Source organism: Heteronotia binoei, chromosome 5, assembly GCF_032191835.1.
Source record: "Heteronotia binoei isolate CCM8104 ecotype False Entrance Well chromosome 5, APGP_CSIRO_Hbin_v1, whole genome shotgun sequence".
NCBI lineage: Eukaryota > Metazoa > Chordata > Lepidosauria > Squamata > Gekkonidae > Heteronotia > Heteronotia binoei.
Genome location: NC_083227.1, coordinates 8544606 through 8566828, shown reverse-complemented (window position 1 = coordinate 8566828; position 22223 = coordinate 8544606). Strand labels below are relative to the sequence as shown.

Below are 22223 nucleotides of genomic sequence, written 5' to 3'. Positions count from 1 at the left end.
GTGGGGGAGGAAGGGAAAGGAGATTGTGAGCCACTCTGAGACTCTTAAGGAGTGGAGGGCAGGATATAAATCCAATATCTTCTTCTATCATCATCATCTTCTTCTTCTTAGTGGTGTAATTAACAATATTCCCTCTAAGCTGTGAAGTCTTGTGTGCAAAAATTCTACTTTGTGCGCTAATGGCATTAAATTATGAGGTACTGCATAAATTAGTTTGCTTTGGGGCCATTTTTCCTGAGCTAAGACAAAACTGTGTGAGCCAGAGACTAAAAAACTTAGAACTAGATCACACTAATTGAGCTGAGAGGAAGCATTGGTTGTTAAGAGGGTTTGTCTAAGATTAGGGAGTTGTGTTGTTCAGTCACACAGTCGAGTCCAGCTGTGTGCGACCCCATGGACCAAGTCACGCAAGGCACTCCTGTTTTCCACCATCTTCCAAAGTCCGCTCAGATTCATGTTGGTTACATCAGGAACGCTGTCCAGCCATCTTCTCTTTTGCCGTCCCCTTCTTTTGCCTTCTGTCTTTCCCAGCATCAGGATCTTCTCCAGTGAGGGCTCCCTTCTCATTGGGTGGCCAAAGTCTTTGAGCTTCAGCATCTGACCTTCCAGGGAACAGTCAGAGTTTAAATCTCCACTTAGCCACAAAGCACGCTAGGTGACCTTGGTCCAGTCACATACTCAGGCTACCTTGTGAGAGGGAAAGGGGGGGGGGAGTATTTCCTTTCATACATGATTTCCACAGCTTGTCGCAGTGAAGCAGTTCACAGCATCTTTCTTTCCAGAAGGTCCTCTTTCTTTGAGAGTCAGACTATGACAAGTGAATAAAATTATATATTTTTAAACCGATATTGTTGATAGCCTTTGGAAGTATAAATAATTTCAAATTTAAACAAATAGAAATTACTAACCCTGTGGGCCTGGAGCAGGTTCAGCCCCTTCCCCCCTCCCAAAAAATTTTGGTCTACGCCCCCATCCCCCCCCCCAGCTCTGAGGATGATGTTCATGGTAGTGCCCCTGTATGCTCCCTGCGTTAACCCTTTCAGAAACACATGTGCTCTTCATATTTCTCTCCTTTCCTTGCAACTGTTGAAAGCCCTGATCATAGGGGGGAAATACAGGCAAAGAATACTTTTTGGGAAGAGTCTGAGTCCAGTGGCCCCTCTGAGAGCAACAAGAGTTGATTCTGGGTCTAATCCAGCACACCTCTTCAAGTTCAGTGAAACAACTTCTTCAAGCTTTACAGGTAGTAGAAAAGACGGGGCGGGGGGGGGGGGGGGAGTTAGTTCCCAGCAAGGGCTCCTTAAGAGTGCAGTCACATTAAGAAACTGAATTGTGCCTCTGAGACAACAAGAAGATTCTTTTTCCACCTGAGAAACTGTAAATGCACAACTCTTGCAAAGGACACCGACACACAGGCACATCAGAATGCAAAAAATAAAAAAGATACGGTTGTGTATGTGAGTGTGTGAGAGAAAAACGAGGCTTCCCCTTACGCTGAAGGACCAAAAGGCTGCAGGATCCTTCCCACGCATCCCCCCTCCCTTCCCCTCTAGGCCCTGCAGGCTGCTATAGGCCCTCCCCCCCATCCTGGGGACTTTACTGTCCGGCCTCCCGCAAGTAAGGGGGTCTCCCCGTGGGGGGAGATCTGGGATTCCGCCTCTGCTGGGAGAGGAAAGGGAAACCCAGTCTAGTTTGGGGGGGGGGGGAGGGTTGAGGTCCCCCTCCCTTTGCTGGCGCTTCCTTGCAGCCTGCTTGTGGGTCCTGCTGGGGTGGCGCTTCTTGCAGGGCCTGGCTGGAGACCCAGGAGGGAGGGGGGCTGGGAAAGGCAGGGAGCAGTGGGGGGGGGGAGGATTGGGGAGGGGCTACCACTGGTTTATTTTGTCTCAATTGGGATGGGATTGCCAACCTCCAGGGAGGGCCTGGAGACCTGCCCTAACAAGAGCGCATCTCCAGACTGCAGGAAAGGAAAGGGCGGCTTCGGAGGGGGGACTCGGGGGTGGCATCAGAGCCCTATTGAATGAGCCCATCCTGTCCCCAAACCCCGCCTTCCCAGCCCCCCTCCCCATCTGAGCTGCAGTGGGGGGGAGGCCGACAGAAAAAGGCTTCCTCGTCCATTTAAGAGCAAGCCTGCTGCGCCTCCTCTCCCCCACCCCGGTTCTTATTCTAAGGAGCTGCTGGGATTCTGCTCCAGCCTCATTTCCTTGGATCCTCCGGGCATGCAGCCGCGTGCGGAATTACTCTCGAGCAGCCCCGCAGATGGCAGCCTGGCTCCTCCCGGAGAGGACAGGAAGGCACAGGTTGCGTTCCTCTGCAGCACCGAAAGGGTTAAGGCCAGAAACTCATTGGCTAGAGAGGCCCAGCAAAAAATGCAAGGGGGGGGGAGGTCAGAGAAGAGGAGAGGCTCTTGCTTGCCTTCCTTGCCTGTGCACGCATGCGCAGAGGAAGGAGTTTGCTTCCGAACTTGGGCCAGAGAACAGGAAGGGCTGCAGAGAAGCTGAAGCGGAGAACAGCAGCGCAGCTGGAGCCTGGAAAAGTTTACTTAAAAGTAAGCGCGGGGGGGGGGGGGAGCGGGGATCATGCATGCCAAGGCAGGGCTGTGCTAAGTTGGTGGGGGATTTCTGGAGGGGGAGGACTGGAAGGGGAAGAATACCACAGAGTCCTCCCTCCCACTCCTTGCTCGGCCTCTCTAGCAAACAGCTCTGCTGCTTTAGTCCTTTCCGAGCTGCAGAGACATGACAGAGGCTTCCGGGCTGCCCTTCAGCCTGGGTTCCCTCGCCCACCAACGCTCTGTAATGATGCAGCTCGGGCGGGGATGGTGCAGAGGCAGGGAGGAAAGCTTCCTGTGCAGCCCGAGGCAGGGACTGTTCCCCTCTTTCTGCTTCTGTCTCTGGGGCTACAAAGCCAGCGCTTCTACCCCTGGGGACGCAGCAAGCCCTTGAAGGGGGGCGGGGGTGGGGGGCTGGAGCCCGGCTCTGCACTTTCCCTCCCAGAAATATTGTCAAAACTCCCAGAGGGGTGCTTTCTAGCCACACGAGGTCCAGGGAGCAACAGAAAAAAGGCTTCCTTGTCTGTTTAAGAGCGATCCTATAAAGCCTCCTCCCCTGCCTGGCTGTTACAAACCCAGGGATTCAGGGCTAAAGCCGCCATAATCAATTACTGTGAATACATAACTAACACATTTTACTACAGATCCAAATATTATTTCTTATGTTCAGTAATCAATAAATGAGCCCCCATCTCTTTCATGCATAGAACCATTGCACAGTCCACTATATGAAGTGCCCTAAATGTCTCTTGAAGGGCAAGCGTCTTCTCGGCCTCTCACAAGAGCAGGGGGAAAGTGCTCGGGTTGATCCTGCATGTCTTGAATCAAGAGCTTTCAAACAGACTTCTCAGTTGCATATGTCGATTTCAGTGTAAAGGGGGAGCCTTGTGAGGATGGCAGGGATCAATTTCTCAGGAATTTCTTTTACACTGTAGTAAACTTTGTTGGTTATTTCTTCAGGGTTCTTGATTGTTTTTTGGCTTCAGCCACCTAGAGGTTGGTAACTCTGAGAGGCACCAGTTTTGTTCAGCTATGTAAGCGGAGTTTGTTGGGGAGCAGCCATAATCCGTGTCTTTCAATGTAAGGAAAGTTCAATACGTGAAACTGACATTCTCTTACTGGTCATTTTCATTCTGCAAACCAACAACCCAAGAAGGCCTTTTGGGGAGTGGGGTGAGTTAAGGAAGGGGTGCAGGCTGGGGGAAGGGAAGTCCAGCCTGCACTGGAATCGGCTGCAACCCATCCTAAGCCCCTGATACGGGCCCACTGTGGGGCTCGGGCAGCCAGCAGGGGTCCAAGGCCCACCAAGCAGAGAGGAACATTTTAGATACCTCTGTTGCTAAGGTGGAGAGTGCCTAGCAACCCCATGGGTGCTCATAGAGACACCACCCGTGCCCACCAATCAGAGTATTAGATGGGTCCTCTGACAGGCAGGCAGGGGTGGAGCATGCAGATGTGGCCACACCCCCAATATGTACAAGGCCAGGAGGAACAAATGCTGCACAAAATTCCATCGCTGTGAGGATTGTGTCATGAATACACACCAAGGAGATCCACATATTGGAGTACTGTGTGCAGTTCTGGTCGCCGCACCTCAAAAAGGATATTATAGCTTTAGAGAAGGTGCAGAGAAGGGCAACTAGAATGATTAAAGGGCTGGAGCACTTTCCCTATGAAGAAAGGTTGAAACGCTTGGGACTCTTTAGCTTGGAGAAACGTCGACTGCGGGGTGACATGATAGAGGTTTACAAGATAATGCATGGAATGGAGAAAGTAGAGAAAGAAGTACTTTTCTCCCTTTCTCACAATACAAGAACTCGTGGGCATTCGATGAAATTGCTGAGCAGACAGGTTAAGACGGATAAAAGGAAGTACTTCTTCACCCAAAGGGTGATTAACATGTGGAATTCACTGCCACAGGAGGTGGTGGCGGCCACAAGTATAGCCACCTTCAAGAGGGGTTTAGATAAAAATATGGAGCACAGGTCCATCAGTGGCTATTAGCCACAGTGTATGGAGCACAGGTCCATCAGTGGCTATTAGCCACAGTGTATGGAGCACAGGTCCATCAGTGGCTATTAGCCACAGTGTATGTGTGTATATAACATTTTTTGCCACTGTGTGACACAGAGTGTTGGACTTGATGGGCCGTTGGCCTGATCCAACATGGCTTCTCTTATGTTCTTATGTTCTTACATATGCGGGTTCGAGTCCCCACCTGCAGCAGTGTTTTGCAAAGTGGGAACAAAGGGAGAGAACACGCCTGCCCCAAACGCTTTGCCCCTGCCCCACCCTGCCATGGCTCATTGGGCAGAGGCAGATGTGGTTCAATGCCAGACTATCCCTCCTGCAGTGGGGCTTGGGTGGGAGGAAGGGCATCTTTTGCCAGGTGAGAGAGGTCAGACACCCCCCCCCCCACAGGCAGCACAACAGGGAGAAACACCAGGGCCCAGTCCCAGGAGGGGAGGGTTCAGATCTTGTTATGGGAGATGCCAACAAGAATATGAAGCCTGCCTTTTGGGGGTCAGGAGGCCCAGAAAAGAATCCCAGATTTGATCCAATGTGTTAAATCTTTCGTGCTGATTGGCTTGTTGCAATGGCAGGTATTTTGGCTGACTCTCCCCCCATCTTCCATCTCCAGCAGGGCACCATGCAAAGGTGTCCAAGGTCTTGGCATAGGCTTCATTCTTAATAGTCTGGACAGTGGAAAAGGGTCCTTCTTTCAGGGTGAGCAGGAATACGGGGCAGGGAGAAAATCATGAATATTCTCAAGGATGAAGGACTTGTGGTACATTCCCTGCTTCTTTTTTGGAGTGGAGGTTGTATTTATACGTGCATGTATGTGTCTGCGTGTTTGTGTGCATATACGTATCTTCCTTCTCACACACTCCTGTTTATCTCTCTCTGTCCCCCCAAGGAGAAGCCTCTCTTCAGAATAAAGACAACTTTTCAGAGACAGAGGTGGCCCAAGAGAAGGGGAAGGAGATGGAAGAGCAGGACTCAGAAGGACCTGGAACTGAGAAGAGAGCAAGCAAAAGTCTACATCCCACCCCAGCTGGGAGTGGTGTTGAATTCTGGGAAAGGGCTGTGCCAGAGGTCCTGGCTAAGAACACCCTGACCTCAGAAGTATGTTGCCAACACTTCCGGCAGTTCCGCTACCATGAGGCCGATGGGCCTCGAGAGGTTTGCAGCCAGCTGCATGGACTTTGCAGCCAGTGGCTGAAGCCGGAGAGGCACACCAAGAGGCAGATCCTGGACCTGGTGATCCTGGAGCAGTTCCTGACTCTCCTGCCCCAGGAAATGCAGTGCTGGGTCAGAGGATGTGGGCCGGAGACCAGTTCCCAGGTGGTGGCCCTGGCCGAAGGTTTCCTCCTGAGTCAGGCAGAGGAGAAGAGGCAGGCAGAACAGGTGAGGAGGGATTCCCTACAGGTGTGTCTAATTGAAGCAACAATATCTCACCTTATCTTAAAGTTTCCTTGCCGGATAATTGTGTCGAGCCTCTTCTGTCAGAGTGTGTAGGAAGTTCCTTGTGTAGAGCACTCTGCGCAGCCCAGCCCCAGCTATAGTTCTAATGAAGACAAACTCAACAGCCAGTTCAACAAGTATATTAGGGTTCAGGCAGTAACCATAAGTCGAAGTCAGTCCAATGGTCGGGTCACTCACATTCAGTCCAGCCAGTTCAGTGGTACAATATCACAGTCCAGAAGAATAGTCATTTACCAGTCCATCAATCCAATACAGTCAATCAATCCAACAGAATAACACGCCACTCTCCAACTCCTCTCCACGTCTCTCCTCCAATATTCACCCACAAGAGTTAGTAGTGTGGCCGCTGTTGTTATACATCCATTAGCCAATCCCTTTGCTCAATTAGCTAATGAGTTTCACATGTTGCTCACATGCTTCTAGTTACGGCTGTATACTGGGAGTTAAATAATCTTTACACAGTATTATGAAGCCTTAAAGTGACATATACTGTCATCTTCTGCTAGAGAATTTCTGACCCCTGCAGATAACTCATCAGAACTGCTGATAAGAGGGTGCCAAGTGTGGGATTGGGGCAGGATCCATTCCTTGGTCTCTTTTCCATTCCATGTCTTACCCCTCTCCCTTGCTGCTGTTTCAGATGCAGGGACCACCTTTGGAGATGGAAGCTGCAATCCCTGAGGCAGAAGGAGCTTCCTTGGAGCAGGGGCAGAGGGTGCAGGCAGTGGAGCGTGCCCAAGATGCCCTCTCCTGTGGTAAGGACTCCTTGTGCCTGGGGAGCCTTGAATGTGATGGGTAGAGAGGTCAGGTTAGGGGTGGGGGGAATGCAGATTTCTATAGGCAACACAGAGTTAATTGGTGGCACTCAATATCCACACACTGTGATGTCTCTAAAAGGTCAGACAAACTCCTGGAGGACCATTTATCCCATAACTTTAAAAATTCATCTCTCTCCTTTCTTCCCTGGGGAGGGGAAGGCAAGCAAACCTCTAAAGGGAACCTCCGCCTTCTGGGGGAGCAGAGCTCTGAAACCACTCCCTGGGGGCCAATAATCATGGGGACATTTTCCTTCTGTGCCTGTGGTTGAAGCTTAGGGTTAGGGTTGGAGGGTCATCTGGGAGGCTGCTGAGGGTCGCAGGGGTTGGAGTAGGGATGGCAGCACTTGTAGGCACTGGAGAGGGTCTTGGGGTGGGACATGGGACAGATGTGATGTCATGTTGAGGTTGTGTCAGACTGAAAACATGGTTTAATTTAATTTAAATTTAATTTGTGATTTATACCCTGCTCTATGCTGCAAGGCGGGCTCACAGCAGCTTACAACATTAAAACATTACGGTAACAATAAATAAAACATATTCAATTCAGCATGCCGCAGAGACACTCTGAAAGCTCATTCGTATGACCCTCAAGTCCCAGAATTGTTCCAGTCATGTCTGGTCCAGCAGGATGGTGCTATCTCATGCTATTGCATTTCCACTCCTCATTTCCCTCCTTGTAGAGCAAACACAACTCTGACAGAAGTCTGAAATACATTGGCAGTATTTATAATACCTAAGGCTCATAGGTCCCTGGTGCTTCTCTTCTGCCTCTCCCAGAATGTAGTAAAAAGTATTTTAAAAATGAGTTGAGTGTACATAGCAGAAGGTTTCCCAAACCTGAGAATAGTGTGTGTGAACCAGGAAACAAACAAGCAAACACCCTCCTCCCTCCCTTGTCTCAGGAACAGGCAGTGAAGAGATGCTGTTGAGCTGTTGTCTTTTCCAAGGTGTGGGAACAGTCGCTGCACCTCCAATCCAGGTAGGAGAGATGAGCAGGTGGGGGGGGGGCACAGCCTGGGTCCCTCCTCCTTTCTCAAAGGAGCTTTTACTGCTTCAGTTTCTACAAGATGTCCATAAGAGAGATTCTATGAATGCTGTTGCGTTTATCCATCCCAAGCCTTACTCTTGGGACCTTCCCAGACGACTCCCTTGCAGTGTGAGATCTCTGAAGAGGAGGGAATCTTCTTTTTCTTCCAGGGTCCCTTTTCCTTGGAGGAGGTGTCCGTCTCTTTCACGGAGGCAGAGTGGGCCCTGCTGGATCCGGGACAAAGAGCTCTGTACAGGGAAGTCATGCTGGAGAACTATGGGAACGTGGTCTCTGTGGGTAAGGATCTTTCCTAGGTGCCAAAGCTTTAACATGCTGCCATTGTGAGGTGGAATGAATCCAAATATTGAATAGCAATGCATCATTTTGACCCCCTTCCCACCACTTGGGGCGGGGCTGCAGCTCCCTGGCAGAGCATCTCCTTTGGATGCAAAAGGTCCCAGGTTCCCTCCCCAATATCTCCAATGAAGAGGATCAGGTAGGAGGTGAAATGAAAGACTCTGCCTGAGACCCTGGAGAGCCAATGCTGGACTGAGAGGATGATACTGACTCCAAGGGACCAGGGGTCTGATTCAGTGTAAGGAAACTTCACGTGTTCATAGAATCATAGAATTGGAACTGACCTCCAGGGTCATCTAGTCCAACCCCCTACAAAATGCAGGGGATTCAGGACCACCCTTGTTGCATGCCCAGAGGATGGTATTAAAAAAAAAACCTCCACAAACCTTGGCTAAAGTTGCTTCCTGACCCCAAATTGGCAGTCGCATTTCCTTGGGCATGTAAGATGCAGTCCTTCCTTTCCACAGACCCCTTTTAAAAATAAAGTATATTAAGGATTTAAAAATAAGACATCACAAAACAGCACAGTTTTTGCAGCTCAGCAATAGTAAAACAAAAAAAAAAGCTAAGTATTCTAAGATAAGACCCGGAAATTGCAGCTGGTGCAGAACGCCGCCGCCCGGTTGTTATTGGGGCTCCCAAGGTGGGAGCACATTCAGCCGGGACTTCGGGCGCTGCACTGGCTGCCAATATCCTACCGAGTTCGGTACAAGGTGCTGGTTATTACCTTTAAAGCCCTATATGGTCTAGGACCTGCCTACCTGAGGGACCGTCTCTCCCCGCATGTTCCCCAGAGAGCACTGAGATCGGGATCTCGAAATCTTTTGGTTGTCCCCGGGCCAAAGGAAGCCCGCTTGAAGATCACAAGGGACCGGGCCTTCTCTGTAATGGCTCCATTTTGGTGGAACCAGCTGCCGGAGGAGGTAAGGGCCCTGCGGGATCTCACCCAATTTCGCAGGGTCTGTAAGACAGTCCTCTTCCGGCTGGCCGACAACTAACGGCCCTGTATACCGACTACTGAATACTGTATACTGTATACTGAATTTGTATCTGAAGCTGAATAGAGTGTAGCTCCACGACCGCTGTCTGTTTTAATGACGTATAGTTATAACAAATGTTTGATTTTAATTATATATTATGAAATGTTAATTTTAAAGTGTAATTTTATATTTTTATGTTAGTTTTATATATGTTGTAAGCCGCCCTGAGCCACTCGGTGGGAAGGGCGGGATATAAATCCCAGATAGATAGATAGATAGATAGATAGATAGATAGATAGATAGATAGATAGATAGATAGATAGATAGATAGATAGATAGATAGATAAAGATAGGAAGCACCTAAATGGCACTTCTTGTTGCAGCATCAGTATTGCAAATGGAGCCTAATGTACTCTAGAGAGATGTATTCATCATGATGCAGCCAGAATACATCCAGGTGTACTAGCATCCCGGGAGCATAAAGTTAGCCTGACTTCCCTCTCATCCATCCCCATATTATACTTTCTGCCTCTCTAGGATCAGGTGGTATGAATGACCCAATCAGAGGTCCTGCTGGATGGAATTTTCCAGCATCTGCAGGGCTGGCACCCCCACTAGGCAAACTGGGCGGTTGCCTAGGGCGCCAGCAGGGCAGTGGTGGCAAATTTGACCTCCCCCCCTCCTCCAAGGCTAACGCCTACATTGCCCCCCGCCTCCTCCTCCCTTCCTTCCCCACCCCATGTCAATTTCAACGCCTCTCCCATTCAGGAAGTGGGGAGGGGAGGAATCAGCGGCAGCGGGGCCACCCTTTCAGGAGGCTGGTCCTGACAGATTGTGAGCACGGCCCCGTGCAATGGTTTTACCTGCTGATCAAGTGCTCGGCAGAGGGAGGGCTTTAGAAAGCCAGAACGTGGTGCTCCTCTGCAGCACTGAAAGGGTTAAGGCCACAAAGCCATTGGCTAGAGAGGCCCAGCAAGAAATACAAGGGGAGGAGGTCAGAGAAGAGGAAGGAATCTTGCTTGCCTTCCTTATCTGTGCACGCACGCGCAGAGGAAGGAGTTTGCTTCCGAACTTGGGCCAGAGCACAGAAAGGGCTGCAGAGAAGCTGAACTGGAGAACAGCAGCGCAGCTGGAGCCTGGAAAAGTTTACTTAAAAGTAAGCCATGGGGGCGGGAGGGGAGGCGGTGATCATGCATGCCAAGGCAGCGCTGTGCTAAGTTGGTGGGGGATTTCTGGATGAGGGGGGACTGGGAGGGGAAGAAGACCACAGAGTCCTCCCTCCATTCCTTGTTCAGCCTCTTTAGCAAACAGCTCTGCTGCTTTAGTCCTTTTTCAGCTGCAGAGACATGACAGAGGCTTCCGGGCTTCCCTTCAGCCTCGCTGCCCTCACCCACCAATGCTCTGTAATGATGCAGCTCGGTGGGGGATGGTGCAGAGGCAGGGAGGAAACCTTCCTGTGCAGCCTGAGGCAGGGGCTGTTCCCCTCTTTCTGCTTCTGTCTCTGGGGCTACAAAGCCAGAGCTTCTACCCCTGGGGACGCAGCAAGCCCTTGAAGGGGGGCGGGGGTGGGGGGCTGGAGCCCGGCTCTGCACTTTCCCTCCCAGAAATATCGTCAAAACTCCCAGAGGGGTGCTTTCTAGCCACACGAGGTCCAGGGAGCAACAGAAAAAAGGCTTCCTCGTCTGTTTAAGAGCGATCCTATAAAGCCTCCTCCTCTCCCTGGCTGTTACAAACCCAGGGATTCGGGACTAAAGCCGCCATAATCAATTACTGTGAATACATAACTAACACATTTTACTACAGATCCAAATATTATTTCTTATATTCAGTAATCAATAAATGAGTCCCCATCTCTTTCATGCATATCTCCATTGCACAGTTCACAATACGAAGTGCCCTAAATAAAAATAATATAGTAATAATACTTTTTATTTGTATCCCACCCTCCCCGCCAGGGCAGGCTCAGGGCGGCTCACAGCATACGAATATCTCTCTCGTCTTGACTTCGCGAACGAAGATTTAAGAAGGGTGCAGTAGTCCACGTCTGCTGCAGGCTCACTGGTGGCTGACAAGACCAATGCGGGACAGGCAGATCCGGCCACAGTGGCTGCAGGGAAAAGTCTGATTTGGGGTTGGTGCTGTAGCAGTGCGATTCTTCCTCAATCTCCTTTTGTCCTCAAGACCAGCTATGCGTGCGTTCTCAAAGGAAGAGACAGCCTGGTGGATGGTGTGCCTCCATGCTTTGCGATCTGAGGCTAGGTCAGACCACTGGTGATGGTTGATGCGACAGGTTCCAAGGGATTTCTTCAAGGAGTCCTTGTACCCCTTCTTTGGTGCCCCTCTATTTCGATGGCCAGTGGAAAGTTCGCCATACAGAGCAATCTTGGGAAGGCGGTGGTTTTCCATCCTAGAAATATGCCCTGCCCAGCGCAGCTGCATCTTCAACAGCAGTGCCTCGATGCTTGTAACCTCCGCCCTCTTGAGGACTTCAGTATTGGTCACAAAGTCACTCCAGTGGATGTTGAGGATGGTGCGAAGGCAGCGCTGATGAAAGCGCTCAAGGAGTCGCAGGTGATGACGGTATAAAACCCACGATTCGGAGCCGTAGATGAGGGTTGTCATAACAACCGCTTTGTAAACATTGATCTTTGTGCCTTTTTTCAGATGCTTGTTGCTCCACACTCTTGTGCAGTCGGCCAAATGCACGGTTTGCCTTTGCCAGCCTGTTGTCAATCTCCTTGTCGATCTTGGCATCTGAGGAGATGATGCACCCCAGGTAGCTGAACTGCTGGACTGTCTTCAGAACTGATTCACCCACAGTGATGCAGGGAGGGTGATAATCTTCCTGGGGTGCAGGCTGGTGGAGAACTTCTGTCTTCTTCAGACTAACTTCTAGGCCGAATAGCTTGGCAGCCTCTGCAAAGCAGGACGTCACATGCTGCAGAGCTGATACCGAGTGGGAGACGAGTGCAGCATCATCAGCAAACAGTAGCTCTCGGATAAGTTTTTCCATTGTCTTGGAGTGAGCCTTTAGTCGCCTCAGGTTGAACAGGCTGCCATCAGTGCGATAGCGGATGTAGACGCCATCGTCATCATCTAGATCTACTGCGGCTCTTTGAAGCATCATGCTAAAGAAGATCGTAAAGAGAGTTGGCGCGAGAACGCAGCCTTGCTTTACACCTGTGCCTATTGGGAAGGGCTCCGAGAGGTCGTTGCAGTGTCTGACTTGGCCTCGCTGGTCTTCATGTAGCTGGATGATCATGCTGAGGAACCTTGGGGGACATCCTAAACGTTCCAAGATTTGCCACAGGCCTTTCCTGCTAACGGTATCGAAAGCTTTGGTAAGGTCGACAAAAGTCACATACAGACCCTTGTTCTGTTCCCTGCATTTCTCTTGGAGCTGCCTGAGAACAAATACCATGTCGGTGGTGCTCCTGTTAGCTCTGAAGCCGCACTGGCTCTCTGGGAGGAGTTCTTCTGCAATGGTGGGCAACAGTCTGTTCAGGAGTATTCTGGCAAGGATTTTGCCTGCGATGGAGAGCAGGGTTATCCCCCGGTAGTTGGAGCAGTCTGACTTTTCCCCTTTGTTCTTGTGTAGAGTGATGATGATTGCATCGCGAAAGTCCTGTGGTAGTTTGCCTTGCTCCCAGCAGGTGACAAGTACTTTGTGAAGTGTGCTATGTAGTACTGTGCCCCCATGCTTGCAGATCTCTGGTGGGATTCCATCAACTCCCGCTGCCTTGCCACTTTTCAGTTGCTTTAACAGTTTCTTCTAGGGTAGGGATCTCATCCAATTCTGTTTTCACTGGTTGAAGTGGGGTGAGGTGGATTGCTGAATCTTGAACTACGCGGTTGGCACTGAAGAGAACCTGAAAATACTCCGACCACCGGTTCAGTATGGATGCCTTGTCTGTGAGGAGCACTTGGCCGTCTGCACTACGCAAAGGACTCTGAGCCTGATATGAGCGGCCATATACTGCCTTCAGGGCTTCGTAGAACCCTCTTAAATCACCAGTGTCTGCACACAGCTGGGTTTTCTCTGCAAGCTTGGTCCGCCACTCGTTCTGAATGTCTCGAAGCTTGCGCTGGAGGTTGCTACATGCAGCACGAAAGATTGCTTTTTTCCCAGGACAGGAGGGCTGAGCAAGATGTGCTTGGTAGGCAGATCTCTTTTTCGCTAGTAATTCTTGGATCTCTTGATTGTTCTCGTCAAACCAGTCCTTCTTCTTCCTTGTGGAGAACCCGAGGACTTCTTCAGAGATCGACAGGATGGTAGTTTTTAGGTGTTCCCAGAGTGCTTCTGGAGAAGGGTCTGTGGGGCAACTGGGGTCCTCAATTCTTGACTGGAGTTTTGCCTGGAAAGCAGCTTTAACTTCGGCTGACTGAAGGCTGCCAACCTGAAGCTTCCTCCGAGGGATACCTCCTCTTCTGGGTGTGCGTTTAAAGTGAAGATCGAGATTGCAGCGTACAAGACGATGATCCGTATGACATTCCGCACTGGGCATTACTCGGGTGTGTAAGACATCTCGAAGGTCTCTCTGGCGCACCAGAACGTAGTCGATAAGGTGCCAGTGCTTGGACCGTGGGTGCATCCAGGTTGTCTTCAGGCTGTTCTTCTGCTGAAAGATAGTGTTGGTGATGGTGAGCTGGTGCTCCGTGCAGAATTCTAGCAGGAGGCGCCCATTATCATTGCAGTTGCCAATGCTGTGTTTGCCAAGTACTCCTTTCCAGGCTTCCGAGTCTTTACCTATTCTGGCATTGAAGTCGCCAAGGATGATCACCTTGTCCTCTGTAGGGGTCTTCCGTACGAGGTTGTGTAGATCAGCATAGAACTTGTTCTTTTCTGCAGGATCTGCTTGAAGGGTTGGGGCATACACACTGAAGAGTGTTGCATGCTGCTTATTTTGAAGTGGGAGGCGCATGGACATGATGCGATCGGAGTGACCTGTTGGCAGGTTTTCGAGTTTGGAGGCAATGGAGTTCCTGACCATGAAGCCAACGCCAGAAAGGCGGCTCTCAGCCTTTGACTTACCCGACCAGTAGAGGGTATAGCCAGCACCATGTTCTTGAAGACTACCTTCCTCAGGGAAACGGACCTCACTGAGAGCTGCTATGTCAATATTCAACCTGAGAAGTTCCTGGGCAACTAGAGCAGAGCGTCGTTCAGGGCGACCACTGCCTACTGTGTCAAGCATGGTTCTGATGTTCCAACACGCAAGCTTTAGTCTTTGCACACTTTGTGAGGCAGGCGCATGCCTTTTATTTGTTGTTATTTTTTGACCGCAAGTAAGGATGCCCGTTGACCACGGCTAGCCAACTGGGGTGGGGGAGATGAGCTTTGTTTAGGCCACCTTTTCTAGGCCCCTCTCCGTGTGGAGCAAGCAGTGCTGTCCCTAGATAAGGCTGCTTGGTCGTTCAGGGTGCTGCCGAAAGATGCTTTCGTCTCCGGGTCAGCATCAGGCGACCAATACCCTGAACCGCCTACATGCAGGATCGGGACTGCGGCTTCCAGTGGCATCTTCCACCTGCCGTTTCGCCCCTTGCCCATCGCTGCAGGACTTGGTGTGTTGTGGGTTGTGGTTGTGGATATGCCCTTCAGGCCTGCGCAGAGGAATTTTTAGGTGAAGCACAGTGTGCGTGGTACTGGCTCCACCCTTTCACCTTGGGGTCATCTGCCATGGCCCAGTAAGCCGGGACGCCGGCAGTGAGTCCTCCAGGTTGTAGGTGTTACATTAACGAGCTCTATCTGCCCGGGTTTGATGTTAGAGTTTTCCTTCTCTTGGCTGGCGAGGTTGGTGAGCCCAGCCTGCCCATCCGGTCATACCGCCGGACATTCGGTCGCACCATGACGTGGCAAACTCTGTGAGAAACGGGGGGGACCAGCGGGAAGGTGTTGCCACGGATGCAGTAATGCAGGAGAGGCCATTGCAGTGACCATCTGCCAGGCATAGCCGGACAGTGACCACGTGGCGTTCACTACACCGGGAAAAGAGAGGCTATGTATTGCGCATACACTGGGGGGGGGGGGGGCAGGATACCCAAGAGGGAGCCCACCCCTCCCCCCTATACGAATATAAAATACAATAAAACCATACATAGTAATTACAGTTACAATTATAAAATCATCATTAAATCATTAACAACTTACATTAAAATTAACATTGTGGTGCTATAACTTGGGTCTTTAATGAAATTCAGTGGCTAAAACATGTCCAGCGAAACTTTCTTGACTCGGTATTAGGTGAAGGCTATTTTGAAGAGATAGGTCTTACAGGCCCTGCGGAATTGGTCTAAACATCGCAGGGCCCGTACCTCCTCCGGGAGTTGATTCCACAGCAGTGGGGCTGCAATGGAGAAGGCCCGATCTCGGGTGGTCTTCAATCTGGCCTCCCTTGGCCCAGGGATATTCGGCTTGTTCTTTCCAGCTGACCTCAGTGCTCTCCTGGGTTCATATAGGTAGAAACGGTCCCTCAAGTAGGCAGGTCCTTGGCCATATACGGCTTTAAAGGTGATAACCAGCACTTTGTAATGGACTCGGTACACCACTGGCAGCCAGTGCAGTCCGCGTAGACCCGGCTGTATGTGCTCCCATCTTGGGAGCCCCAACAGCAGCCTAGCCGCCGTGTTCTGCACCAGCTGCAGTCGCCGAGTTCGGCACAAGGGCAGCCCCATGTAGAGGGTGTTACAGTAGTCCAGTCTCGAGGTGACCGTAGCATGGATTACCGTTGCTGGGTCCAGGCGCTCCAGGAAGGGGGCCAACTGCTTCGTTCGTCGAAGGTGAAAGAACGCGGACTTGGCAGTGGCCGCTATCTGTGCCTCCATTGATAATGAAGGCTCCAGAAGAACCCCCCAAGCTCTTGACTCTGTGGGCCGCTTTCAGCAGCACACCGTCAAAAACCGGAAGGTCGACCGTCCATTAGTAGATAGAGCTGGGTGTCATCTGCATATTGGTGGCACCCAAGCCCAAACCTCCGAGCAATCTGGGCAAGGGGGCGCATGTAGATGTTAAATAACATCGGAGAGAGAACTGCACCTTGTGGCACCCCATGCACTAGTGGATGCCTCCGGGACAGCTCTCCCCCAATTGCCACCCTTTGTCCCCGTCCATCAAGGAAGGAGGAAAGCCACTGTAAGGCCGACCCCCTAATCCCTGTGTCGGCGAGCCGGCGGGCCAGTAACCGATGGTCGACCGTGTCGAACGCAGCTGACAGGTCTAACAGCATCAGTACCGCCACGCCGCCTCGATCCAGATGCTGCCGGAGGTCATCCACCAAGGCGACCAGCACTGTCTCCGTCCCATGGCAGGGATCAGGTCAAGCCATGGCTTTCCGGGGTTGGCCAGCTCCCTCCTGTTTAGCCATTTTCTTCCAGGGAACTGATCTCTGTCCCTTGGAGGTGAGTTCTAATTCTGGGAGAACCTCAGGCCCCACCTGGCCGTTACAAACCAAGGGATTCAGGGAAAGAGCTGAAGCCCCCATAATCAATTACTGTGAATACATAATGAACACATTTTACCACAGATCCAAATATTATTTCTTATGTTCAGTAACCAATAAATGAGCCCCCATCTCTTTCATGCATAGAACCATTGCACAGTTCACAATATGAAGTGCCCTAAATGTCTCTTGAAGGGCAAGCGTCTTCTCGGCCTCTCACAAGAGCAGGGGGAAAGTGCTCGTGCTGATCCTGTATATCTTGAATCAAGAGCTTGCAAACAGACTTCTCAGTTTCATATGTCGATTTCAGTGTAAAGTGGGAGCCTTGTGAGGATGGCAAGGATAAATTTCTCAGGAATTTCTTTTACACTGTAGTAAACTTCGTTGGTTATTTCTTCAGGGTAGTTGATTGTTTTTTGGCTTCAGCCACCTAGAGATGTTCAGCTATGTAAGCGGAGTTTGTTGGGGAGCAGCCATAATCCGTGTCTTTCAATGTAAGGAAAGTTCAATACGTGAAACTGACATTCTTTTGCTGGTCCTTTTCATTCTGCAAACCAACAACCCAAGCAGGCCTTTTGGGAAGTGGGGTGAGTTAAGAAAGGGGTGCGGGATGGAGGAAGGGAAGTCCAGCCTGCCCTGGAATCGGTTGCAACCCATCCTAAGCCCCTGATACGGGCCCACTGTGGGGCTCAGGCTGCCAGCAGAGGTCCAAGGCCCACCAAGCAGAGGAGAGGAACATTTTAGATACCTCTGTTGCTAAGGTGGAGAGCTCCTAGCAACCACATGGGTGCTCATAGAGACACCACCCATGCCCACCAATCAGAGTATTAGATGGGTCCCCTGACAGGCAGACAGGGGTGGAGCATGCAGATGGGGCCACACCCCCAATATGTACAAGGCCAGGAGGAACAAATGTTGCACAAAATTCCATCGCTGTGAGGATCGTGTCATGAATACACACCAAGGAGATCCACAGATGCGGGCTCGAGTCCCGACCTGCAGCAGTGTTTGCAAAGTGGCCACACAGCAAGAGAACACGCCTGCCCCAAACGCTTTGCCCCTGCCCCATCCTGCCACGGCTCATTGGGCAGAGGCAGATGTGGTTCAATGCCAGACTATCCCTCCTGCAGTGGGGCTTGGGTGGGAGGAAGGGCATCTTTTGCCAGGTGAGAGAGGTCAGACACCCCCCCCCCCCCCAGGCAGCACAACAGGGAGAAGCACCAGGGCCCGGTCCCAGGAGGGGAGGGTTCAGATCTTGTTAAGGGAGATGCCAACAAGAATATGAAGCCTGCCTTTTGGGGGTCAGGAGGCCCAGAAAGGAATCCCAGATTTGATCCAATGTGTTAAATCATTCATGCTGATTGACTTGTTGCAATGGCAGGTATTTTGCTGACTCTCCCCCCAACTCCCATCTCCAGCAGGGCACCACTGAGATAATTAGTAGCCATGCAAAGGTGTCCAAGGTCTTGGCATAGGCTTCGTTCTAAATAGTCTGGACAGTGGAAAAGGGTGCTTTCAGGGTGAGCAGGAATACGGGGCAGGGAGAAAACTGTGACTATTCTCAAGGATGAAGGACTTGCGGTACAGTCCCTGCTTCTTTTTTGGAGTGGAGGTTGTATTTATAGGTGCATGTATGTGTTTGTGTGCATATACGTATCTTCCTTCTGTTTGTCTCTCTCTGTCCCCCCAAGGAGAAGCCTCTCTTCAGAATAAAGACAACTTTTCAGAGACAGAGGTGGCCCAAGAGAAGGGGAAGGAGATGGAAGAGCAGGACTCAGAAGGACCTGGAACTGAGAAGAGAGCAAGCAAAAGTCTACATCCCACCCCAGCTGGGAGTGGTGTTGAATTCTGGGAAAGGGCTGTGCCAGAGGTCCTAGCTAAGAACACCCTGACCTCAGAAGTATGTTGCCAATGTTTCCGGCAGTTCCGCTACCATGAGGCCGATGGGCCCCGAGAGGTTTGCAGCCAGCTCCATCGACTATGCAGCCAGTGGCTGAAGCCAGAGAGGCACACCAAGAAGCAGATCCTGGACCTGGTGATCCTGGAGCAGTTCCTGACTCTCCTGCCCCAGGAAATGCAGGGCTGGGTCAGAGGATGTGGGCCGGAGACCAGTTCCCAGGCGGTGGCCCTGGCCGAAGGTTTCCTCCTGAGCCAGGCAGAGGAGAAGAGGCAGGCAGAACAGGTGAGGGGATTGTGTAGAGCATCTTCTGCTAGAGAATTTCTGACCCCTGCAGATAACTCATCAGAACTGTTGATAGGAGGGTGCAGAGTGTGGGATTGGGGCAGGATCCATTTCTTGGTCTCTTTTCTCTTCCATCTCTTACCCCTCCCCTTTGCTGCTGTTTCAGATGCAGGGACCACCTTTGGAGATGGAAGCTGCAATCCCTGAGGCAGAAGGGGCTTCCTTGGAGCAGGGGCAGAGGGTGCAGGCGGTGGAGCGTGCCCAAGATGCCCTCTCCTATGGTAAGGATTCCTTGTGCCTGGAGAGCATGTGACTGTGATGGATAGATAGGTCAGGTCAGTGGGGGGGAAATGCATATTTCTATAGGCAACGCAGAGTTAACTGGTGGCACTCAATAGCCGCACACTGTGATGTCTCTAAAAGATCAGACAAACTCCTGAAGGACCATTTATCCCATAACTTTAAAAATTCATCTCTCTCCTTCCTTCCCTAAAAGGTCTCAGATTCCCTGTGGAGGGGAAGGCAGGCAAACCTCGAAAGGGAACCTCCACCTTCTTGTGGAGCAGAGCTCTGAAACCACTCCCTGGGGGACAATAATCATGGGGACATTTTCCTTCTTTGCCTGTGCTTGGAGGGTCATCTGGGGGGCTGCTGGGGGTCGCAGGGGGTGGAGTAGGGACGGCAGGGTCTGGCCCATCATTTGCAGGCACTGGAGAGAGTCTTGGGGTGGGACATGGACAGATGTGATGTCATGTTGAGGTTGTGTCAGGCTGAAAACCTGGTTTCATTTAATTTAAATTTAATTTGCAATTTATACCCCGCTCTATCCCACAAGGCAGACTCAGGGCGGCTTACAACATCAAAACATTACAATAACAATAAATAAAACATATCCAATTCAGCATGCTCCAGAGACACTCCTGTCCCCAGAATTGTTCTAGTTATGTCTGATCCAATAGGATGGTGCTATCTCATGCTATTACATCTCCACTCCTCATTTCCCTCCTTGTAGAGCAAACACAACTCTGACGGAAGTCTGAAATACATTGGCAGTATTTATAATTCCTGAGGCTCTTCGGTCCCTGGTGCTTCTCTTCTGCCTCTCTCAGAATGTAGTATAAAGTTTTTTAAAAACGAGTTGAGTGTAGAAAGCAGAAGGTTTCACAACCCTGAGAATAGTGTGTGTGTGAAGCAGGAAACAAACAAGCAAACACCCTCCACCCCTCCCTTGTTTCAGGAACAGGCAGTGAAGAGATGCTGTTGAGCCGTTGTCGTTTCCAAGGTGTGGGAACAGTCGCTGCACCTCCAATCCAGGTAGGAGAGATGAGCAGGGGGGGCACAGCCTGGGTCCCTCCTCCTTTCTCAGGGGAGCTTTTCCTCCTTCTGTTTCTACAAGGGGTCCGTGAAAGAGATCCTTTGAATGCATTTACCCATCCCAAGCCTTATTTTCTGTACCTTCCCAGACGACTCCCTTCCAGGGTGAGATCTCTGAAGAAAAGGGAATCTTCTTTTTCTTTCAGGGTCCCTTTTCCATGGAGGAGGTGTCTGTCTATTTCACGGAGGCAGAGTGGGCCCTGCTGGATCCAGGACAAAGAGCTCTGTACAGGGAAGTCATGCTGGAGAACTATGGGAACGTGGCCTCTCTGGGTAAGGATCTTTCCTAGGTGCCAAAGGTGCAACTTGCTGCCATTGTGAGGTGGAATTAATCCAAAAATTGAATAGCAATGCGTCATTTTGACCCCCTTCCCACCACTTTGGACGGGGCTGCCACTCTGTGGCAGAGCATCTCCTTTGCATGCAAAAGGTCCCAGGTTCAATCCCCAACATCTCTAATGAAAAGGATCAGGTAGGAGGTGAAATGAAAGACTCTGCCTGGGACCCTGGAGAGCCAATGCTGGACTGTCTGGATGATACTGATGAGGGGTATGTAAAAAAAAAATCGGATTTGGAAATATATGGGGCCAGAAAATTTGGAATGCCGTATATTTCCGAATACTGGTACTCGGAATAGCCGTATATATGGTAGATGTGCGGCTATTTCCGAATATACGGCCCCATTATACCCTATGGCCATTGAAGTCAATGGCAAAATAGGGTATATTGGAAGCTGCCTGGAGGGGAGGGGGTTTGAGGGAGATCTCCCAAATTTGCATGGGACCTGCAGGGAACTCTCCCCTACAAGCTCCCCAAGTCCCAAAAAGATTGGGCCAGGGGGTCCCATTCCAGGGGCACCCAAAGAAGGTGCCCCTATCCCAACATTATACCCTATGGGTCTTTGAAATCAATAGCAACATAGGGCATAATTAGAGGCTACTGGGGGGCAGGGGATTTGAGGGAGAGTCCACCAAACTGCAGGGGATCCGCCGGGGACTCTCCCCTACAAAACCCCAAAATCCCAATTAGATTGGGCCAGGGGGTCCAATTCCTGGGGCACCCAAAGCCAAACCTAACCACACCAGAGAATCTCTATAGGACCCAAATGCACTACATCCATCTATCTACTCTATGAACCCTGCTGGCCTGGAACCAATATAAACCCAGTTGCCAATGTCACTGCCACACAAAACACAATCTGCTCAAGGTCTGCTCTGCAGACCTGGCTGCAGCAAACCCAGATGCCAGCTCTCCAGCCCTGCCCCAAACAACACGGGGAGAGCTGGCCAAGCACAACAAGCATGCTGGTTCTGGTCTCTCACCCAGGTGCCAGCTTCCCTGCCACAGAACACAAAATCTATAGATGCCAGCTCTCCAGCCCTGCCCCAAACAACACAACTCTCAAAACAAGAGATCCAAACAACAACAACAGATCCAAACAGATCACTGAGAAAAGGCCAAGAAACTCAATTGTTAAAAAAGTGACCTTTTCAACAATAAAAAACCTGAGGCCAAATCAGTCAACAACACCCGCCCCCCCCCCAAAAAAAACACCCCAGAACCAGGAAAAGGGACAACAGGACACGATGCAAAACCAGCAACAACAGAGAATAGATCTAAACAGATCACCGAGAAAAGGCCAACAGCCTCAACTGTTAAAATGAAAATTAGGCCAAACAGCCCCTCCCCCAAGAACCAGAACCAGAAGAGAAAAGGAACAACAGCAGCACAACACAGCAGCAACAAATCAAACACAGAATCCTTTTAAAGCAGTAAAAAACTTTACTTTTAACAATACAGGAACTTTTCCAACCCCTCCCCTCCCCCCAAAAAAACCTTCACCCTAACCCCAGGAAATCATCTGTTCTCCTGATCAATCTGTCTTCTGATTGCTGCCTGAAGACAATTGATAAGGACTAAATAGGGCTCTTGTACGTGTTGACAGACAGTTGCAAAACTATGGGCTGACCACCCTTTTACAGCAAGGGTTGCAATAGGGAGCACAGATTGAGCTTCAA

The 22223-nt window shown here is 50.7% G+C and overlaps 1 protein-coding gene across 1 annotated transcript in view; it reads left to right on the top strand.

Moving 5' to 3' along the window:
* Positions 1 to 2446: 2446 nt before the first annotated feature.
* The window catches only part of LOC132571635 (zinc finger protein 208-like), a gene marked incomplete at its 3' end in the record, with an annotated part of 71144 nt that continues 51367 nt past the window's right edge, over positions 2447 to 22223 (top strand). Inside the window, 2 exon segments of the mRNA XM_060238434.1 lie at positions 2447 to 2545; positions 5463 to 5953. Coding sequence (XP_060094417.1) covers positions 5531 to 5953 — 423 coding nt within the window.